This window comes from Oenanthe melanoleuca, chromosome 1A, assembly GCF_029582105.1.
Source record: "Oenanthe melanoleuca isolate GR-GAL-2019-014 chromosome 1A, OMel1.0, whole genome shotgun sequence".
Taxonomy (NCBI): Eukaryota; Metazoa; Chordata; class Aves; order Passeriformes; family Muscicapidae; genus Oenanthe; species Oenanthe melanoleuca.
In genome coordinates this window covers 37,159,571-37,167,283 of record NC_079334.1, presented here as the reverse complement: position 1 = coordinate 37,167,283, position 7,713 = coordinate 37,159,571, and the positions used below count along the sequence as shown (strand labels likewise).

The 7,713-nt window shown below is 42.0% G+C and overlaps 1 protein-coding gene across 2 annotated transcripts; it reads left to right on the top strand.

The window, feature by feature from the left end:
• The first annotated feature begins 598 nt into the window (after window positions 1–598).
• YEATS4 (YEATS domain containing 4) lies at window positions 599–5,903 on the top strand. Of its 2 annotated transcripts, XM_056482195.1 has the most exons (7): window positions 619–726; window positions 816–935; window positions 1,451–1,517; window positions 1,608–1,702; window positions 3,110–3,202; window positions 3,280–3,367; window positions 5,331–5,903. In XM_056482195.1, exons 1-7 carry the CDS (start codon window positions 676–678, stop codon window positions 5,498–5,500), a joined length of 684 nt encoding a protein of 227 aa, XP_056338170.1. In that variant the 5' UTR covers window positions 619–675; the 3' UTR covers window positions 5,501–5,903. The 2 variants fall into 2 exon arrangements, with proteins under 2 accessions (XP_056338169.1, XP_056338170.1); XM_056482194.1 differs by lacking the exons at window positions 3,110–3,202; window positions 3,280–3,367; window positions 5,331–5,903 and adding an exon at window positions 2,408–3,103 and having other exon boundaries at window positions 599–726.
• The last annotated feature ends 1,810 nt before the right edge of the window (window positions 5,904–7,713 follow it).

The following is a 7,713-nucleotide window of genomic DNA, read 5'->3' as shown; positions in this document are numbered from 1 at the left end:
GCACAGGCACTGGAGGTTCAAGGGAGGGGGATGCTCTGCAAAATGGTTTGCAGGATGGGTCTGGCTGCAGCTCCCGAGGGGAATTCTGCAGTCCATCACAGGGACAGGCAGAGCTGGGTCGGTCAGAGGCTGCAGCTGGGACAGGGAGCAACTGCACAGATTAACAGCCCCTCAAACCCATCTCCTGAGCCAGCCGGGCTCAGCCTGCAGGAGAGGAGGCTCCGGGGAGGCCTCAGAGCAGACCTCCGCTACCTAAGGGCCTGTGGGAGAGCTGGAGAGGGGCGTTCTGCAAAGGCTTGCAGTGACAGGCCGAGGGGAAATGGCTTTAGAACTGGAAGATTTTAAATTGATCTTGGGAAGAAATTCTCCCCTGTGAGGGTGCAGAGGCACTGGAACAGGTTGCCAGAGCAGCCGTGGATGCCCCATCAGCGGGAGCGTTCCGAGGCCCGGCTGGATGAGGCTTTGAGCTCTCTGGCGCAGCGGGAGCCGTCCCCGCTCGGGGCACGGGCGCCCCTCACGGTCCCTCCGCGGCCGTGCCCTGTGAGGCGGCGCAGGCCCGCGCCCCGCCCCGGAAGCCGCGGGGGATGGCGGTCGCGGGGCGGCGGCGGCGGGAGCGGCGGCGGGGCCGGGCGGGGCGGGCGCGGGCGGCGGGGCCGGGCGGCGCCCCCGGGCAATATGTTCAAGAGAATGGCAGAGTTCGGGCCTGACTCCGGCGGCAGGGTGAAGGTGCGGCCTCGGCGGGGCTCGGGCCGCGGCGGCGGCGTAGGCGGCGCCGCTCTGAACGCGCCGTGCCCGCTTGTGTTCTGTTCCTGCAGGGCGTTACCATCGTGAAGCCCATCGTGTACGGGAACGTGGCGCGGTATTTCGGGAAGAAGAGAGAGGAGGATGGTCACACTCACCAGTGGACGGTGTACGTGAAGCCGTACCGGAACGAGGTACGGCAGAGCCGCTTCCCTAGAGGATGCTCAGGCTTTGGATCAGGCGGGCTGGGAAACCGGGGAATCGCCACCCCTGGAAGTGTGCAAACACCTGTGGATGTGGTGGTCTTGTGTTAAGGGTTGGGCTCCGGGATGTTAGACAGCTTTTCCAGCCGAGCAGCACCGGGACATGGGGATTCGAGGAAGGGGCAGGAGGGTTTTGTGCTGTAAGCAGAGATAACACATAGGCTGATGGGTTTCCAAAAACCATGGGAAAGGCACGCTTCCATTTATGTTTTTTGGAGTGATCTTTCCAGTTTAGGGGAAGACTGGAGAACATTCACAGGGATGAAATACTAACAGACCTGTGTGCCAGAACTGATTTTTGGATTTGCCGTTTTGCTTTCCTTCTGTGCTTAAAGTCAGAAGAAATACTTTTTAAAATCAGAAGGAATGTTGGCATGTAGAATAGATGACTGAATAGTAGCTTGGTGTGTGCTGATTAATCAGAAATAATAATGTTTCTGTTTTAGGACATGTCTGCATATGTGAAAAAAATTCAATTCAAGTTGCATGAAAGTTATGGTAATCCTTTAAGAGGTGGGTTTTGCATTTTGGCAGTTCTTCCTAGAACTAGGCTTTTGTTCTGGCGTTATCATGGGATTAACGCTGCTATGTTGCCTATTGCAGTTGTTACCAAACCACCGTATGAAATCACCGAAACAGGCTGGGGTGAATTTGAAATAATCATTAAGATATTTTTCATTGATCCAAATGAAAGACCTGTAAGTATATTGAACTTTCAACAAAGCTTAAATAATTAATGATGGTGGCCTACAGCTCCAGGAAATTAAGTAAGGAAATTAAATAAGTCTCATTGACCACGGAAGTAATAGAAGTCTGTTCTTGTAGAAAATTAATTTAAGGATTGGTCACATTTTCCTCTTTCCTCATATTCATGACTGTGCTTGGCTTCTCTGACATTTACTAATATGTGACCACATATTACGCCTTACCTGGGTTGAGCACACGCTGAGCATTTCTCTTCCATGTAGTTTCTAAGTTCTAGGATATTTGAGTGTTTTAATTTTTTTTTTTCTGTCAGATTGAAATCAGTCAAAAAACAGCAGGTTACTATGCTAGCATAAGTCTCTGTCTAAGAAGGCCAGGTTAAAACAACTCTGTAGTTGGATAAATTACTGGAATTAATTTCTTTCTTCCATTCCTCTCTTTTAGACATATCTTGTAGGTTTGTTTATTCAGGTTTAGCTAGGAAACTTGATTACTCTCTTTTAGGGGGAAAGGGCATTTATTTCTGTAAGGACTGAGTTCCTTCTGTCACGTGAACAATCCTTTTTTATACCTTTTTTTGCTAAATGAGAGTGAAACTAAATTTCATGTTTTTCTTGAATACGTGGCAATTGGTAACAATGGGTTTCCTTTGCTGTTGGGCTGAGTAGCATCCTGACTTGTATTAATTCCATTCACAGCTTGAGCAAGCTGTCCTAAGGTTGGTTGGGTGTTTTTCTTTGCTGCTGTTCTTGGAAGGCTGTTTTGGAGCCTGTCACGTTCTTCCTTTCCAGGAAGTCCCAGAGGGAGTCAGGTACTGCTCTGTTCCACCACTGCTCCTGAGCCTGTTTGGAAGGGGAGAAGTGTGGGCTGTGTGTGCTCTTCCCAGGCCACAGGCCAGGTGGTCAGTGGCTCCTTGGTGCTGTACAGAGGGCTCCAGTCCCCTCCCCACCCTGCCATTTGCACTGCAGGGATGGAAGAGTAACCCCATGGAGATTTCAGTGAAAAGCAATTCGCAGCCCCTCTGGTGCTTCATTTTCTCAGGAATAGAGGATAAGGTCACAGAAAGGACTTCCTAACTGATTAATTGAGAAAGTCAGTTTGAATTAAATCACCCATTTGGAAATGTTTTTAGAGAAGGTGGTATTAGTATTTTTTATATACCTTTCCTAAACCACTAAACTTTAGTTCCAAGAGGCTTTGGCTAGTTGGCATATTTTAACAGGTAATGTTAAATTTAAAGTAATTTTACTGAAGCTATATGACATTTATATTTGCTTTCCTAAAATATCTTTAAATGCTATACAGTTATCTTGTAGGAACAAATACTATTTGTTGACACCTAGAACAAGATTTCTATTTCCCTGCAATTTTCAAGCTAATAAAATTCTGTCTTTGCATAGGTAACTTTATATCACTTGCTGAAGCTTTTTCAGTCGGATACCAATGCCATCCTGGGGAAGAAAACTGTAGTTTCTGAATTCTATGATGAAATGGTATGAACATTCTTAATGTAATCCTCACTTTATTTTGAAGTGAATTAGTGATACCATGTGTTTTTCTCCTTCATTAGATATTTCAAGATCCTACTGCAATGATGCAGCAGCTGTTAACAACATCTCGTCAACTAACGCTAGGTGCTTATAAACATGAAACAGAGTGTAAGTTGAAAATGAAAATATTTTAATTTTAGAAATAGCAATAGTTGGATTTGCTTTTAATGTGTTGTTTGTTTTTTTGTTTTTTTTCTGGGCTGTAACAGTATAATGGATTTAGATGTTGCAAAAAAAGTATAATTTTGCATTGAATTTAACTTCAACTTTTGCAACGATATTAATACTTACCTGAAAACTTCTAAGATTTTTTTTATCCCTATGACTGCTAAAAAAAAAAGGAATTAGGAATTACTTGCTATGAAGAGTGATGGCATAAACTACACCTAGTCTGACATCCTTGAAATTAATTAAAAGAGAATAAATGAAGGCCACCTGGTGGTACAGTTCTGTTCAACACTGCAAGCAAAGGTCACACTTGAAGGCCTGAAGTACAGGACAGTTAGTGATGCTTAAGTCAAAGCAGCAATCCTTTGTGGATAAAGAGAAGTGTCCAAAAGCTCTTTTTCCTTTCTACTTTTTTAACTGTTGGGAATTTCATAACATACTTCTTCAGTACTGCGAAATGGTTTTTGTGTCTTTTTTATCCAATTTGTTTCCAAATATAAGCAAAAATATTAAGGGAACTAAGATGCATTGGTTCATAAGTTGTAATGCATTTAGTGATTATTTCTGTTCTGTATTTCATCTCTCATTTGCTTTCTGAGAGTAGAAGATGCATTTGTTGAGCCAAAATCCTGCCCTATTAATTACAAACTTTAATCCATTGTAGTCCACCTCCCTTAACCTTATGTTCACGTGACAACAAATGTCATCTATTTTTTGGACATCAAACCAAGACCTAGAGCTAAGAGTGGTGAGTTATTATGAGTTTGAACCTCTTCAAAGTTAGGGTTCTTATTTGCCTTTTGTCTGCTTGTATGTGTGAGCTACTTGTTCAGTAGCTGCCTCAGTTCAGCCTTCCTGTCTCAGTTCAGCCAGTCTTGAGGTGGATTTTTGTTATTTTTGCATGTTACAGAAATTATAGAAATTGTGTAATAATATGATTTGTAAAAACATCCAAATTTAAACTTTTTTCATTTAAAATTCTTGGATATTTCTCCAGAGAGTATGTAGAAACTTTCAGTAGGCAGTGGTTTCTTTGTATAAATATTTCCTTAAAATGTGCTAACAAAGCAGATAATATTTGCCACAGTTATATAATGTATGGGATATGAGTGGTCTCCACAGCCTTCATAGACTTGTTGGCTTTACAATCTTTGTCCTAAGAGTTGAGCATGAGAAAATAATAAAAAGTAGGATACTTGATGTCAGTATTCATAAAAACAGGGCAGCATAACCAAAACTTTCAGATACGTAGAATTAAACTTCAGTTAGACATAGAAAATGGTTACAGTACATGGAGAAGGAACCACAGAATGGTGGAGGCTTGAAGGGACTTCTGGATGCATCTTGTCCACCCCCTGCCCCTAGCAGGGCCACCTACAACTGATTCCCCAGGACGGTGTCCAGATGGCTTCTAAATGTGTCCAAGGATGGGGATTCCACAACCTCTCTGGGCAACCTGTGCCACCACTTGGTCATTTTCACAGTAGAAGTTTCCTGATGTTCACAGGTTCAGTGTTTCAGTTTGTTCCTGTGGCCTCATGTGCTGTCAGTGGGTGACACGTATTCATAGTTCTCTGTAATTTCCCATGTATTTACTGTCACCGTGTCAGGCTTTATTTTCCTCACCTAATCCTTAAAAAAAACCTAGAAAATTATTTTATGAATTGTATAACAATCTACAAAACTGTTGGGCTGAGGGCTGAATGAGGCTGCAAAATGTTTTGGGTTTTTTTTAAATCCAGTTTGTTATGTGGATATAATTTTGATTACAACCATTGAATCTAAAGCTAACAGTAACAGACTTTTTTTCAGGACACATCTATCCAAATTACTGTTTCAATTTTTTAAAAAACGCAAATTTCATGGTACTTAAAATACATATTTTTCTTTGTCACTCCCACAGTTGCAGATCTTGAAGTGAAAACCAGGGAGAAGCTCGAAGCTGCCAAAAAGAAGACTAGTTTTGAAATTGCTGAGCTGAAAGAAAGACTAAAAGCAAGTCGTGAAACCATCAACTGTTTAAAGAGTGAAATAAGAAAACTTGAAGAAGATGATCAGTCTAAAGATATGTGACAAGTGCTGACTTGAGTGTGTACTGAAAATGGAAAGACTTCAGTCATGGAATTGTATGAGTTCTCTTCAGTTCTGTAACTGAGACTATGAGAATTTCACTGGCAAATGATTGAAGTTTGTGGCAATCAACTCCATAAATGGAAGAAAAAAGAAAGAATGTATCCTTGTTTTATAGTTAATATCTGTGGGTACTTAACAATTTGTTTCAAGTGGAAGTGGTCTTGAAGACCGGACTACTTTTTCTTCAGAAACTGCATTTGAGTGGTGTATGAAAACTTTGTATTCAGTCTTGTATTAGTTACAAAATGCTGGTGTTTACTTTTTTTACTTTTTTTTTTTCCTACTGATTGTTTAGAGATGCATCTTTAAAGCTAAAAATAAAATACGCAGTTTTTTATTTTAATGGTTTTTTGTCTCTGTCCAGCTGGGTGCTTCAAGAACAACTGTAAGTAGTATACCCTGATTTAAGGCAGAGGTTGAAATACAAAGGTATGCAAGTTGTTTAAGATTGGTTACAGTGATTTTTGGCATGTCTCTCTGTGTTATCAGCACAGTGAAACCACTTCCTGAAAACAGGGTTTAAAATTACTTGTGTATCTACAGGTAAGAGTTTCTAGCCCCAAAGTTGCTTTAACACATATAAATGCATCAGTGCTACCACCTCTGCTCAGAAGCAACAAATTAATTATTCCAGTACTACTGTAGGATTTTGTTTCATATTTGTGCTGTATTACAGTCACTTAATCAAATGTTATCTCTTCCACTTCTTCTTCCTCTCACTCTTGCCCTGCTCCACCTGGTATCCCTCCCACAAGAGACAGTCTTCCATTAATTCCTCCAGTGGAGGAATGGGCTACATTACTTCACAAAGTGTGAAGTCCCCCATGGGGTCACGAGTACTGCCAGCAAACCTGCACCAGTGTGGGCTTCTTTCCGTGGGGCCACAGGAGCCTGCCCAGTGCAGGCTTCCCACAGGATCACAGTCTCCTTTGGGTGTCCCTTTGCTCTGGTGTGAGTCCTCCACAGGGGCTGCAGGTGGATCTCTGCTCCAGCACCTGGAGCATGTTCTCCTTCCTCACCAACCATGGTTCTGCAAGGCTGTTCCTCACATCTCTCTCCATTCCTGTTTTCCCTTCCCAAGCAAGTTTGGTTCTTTTTCCCCTTTTTAAATCAGCAGCCTGTTGGGCTCAGCCTTGGCCAGTGGCAGGTCCATCCTGGAGCCATCTAGCATTGGCTCTGTTGGACATGGAGGAAGCTTTCTGGCACCTTCTCACAGAAGCCACCCCTATAATCTCCTCAGTATCAAAACTTTGCCACATAATTCTTCAGTCACTAGCAAGTGTTCTCCCAAAAAATCAATTTTGATTTTATCACTCCTTTGAGAACAAAACACTCATTTCTTCATATTTGGAACAACTGATGATTGATGGGCTCTTATATAGTTTGGTAAACTGAAGTGAAAGTTTCAGCACTCAATGTGTAGACTTCTGGTTTTCATTAAGAACAGCAACTTGGCATACTTGGTTTATGGTATTGTGAATACACATAGGTTGAGCAACAGCTTGTACTGTGGTGTCCACGCAGATCCTTCCTAGCAGTGCAGAATATCCAAATTTGTCAATTTTTGGCTACCTAAGTGCTTTAGAGCTGTGCACTGAGAAGATTTGCATGAGCCACAGTATGTTGTGCATGCTGAAACAAAAATGGGAATGGAAAGCACAATCTTTGGTGTATACAACATTATTATTTTCATATTTTTCAGTTAAAATAATAGTAATGATGACCAAATGAAATATTAAAGAGGTTCTGCAGGGGCTGTGACTAACATGAACAGGTTTGCCAAAACAGACTGGAACAGACCAAAAAATAATGGAGATGTACCTTTTGAATCCAAATTTTTTGTGGGAGCCTGAAATTTTTTTCTTTTTGTTTACATCCAATAAACAGCCTAGTGTCCTAGGATACAGGAGCAATGATCTTGGCTCCACTGTTAGTAGCCATCAGCATGCTAGACTACTGATGCAATTTCTGTTTGGAGTTAGTGGTCTTTTTTTCCTCAGTTTTTCTTTCAACTTTTGGGTTTTTTTGTCTTCTCCTTTCCACTCTCTGTGAAGATCCTAGAAGAGTCATTAGGTTCCTCTCTCAATAATAAGAAAATAGTCCTAATTTGCTAGCAGAGTTGTCTGTGTTGAGTAGTCACTGTCAGAAGACAA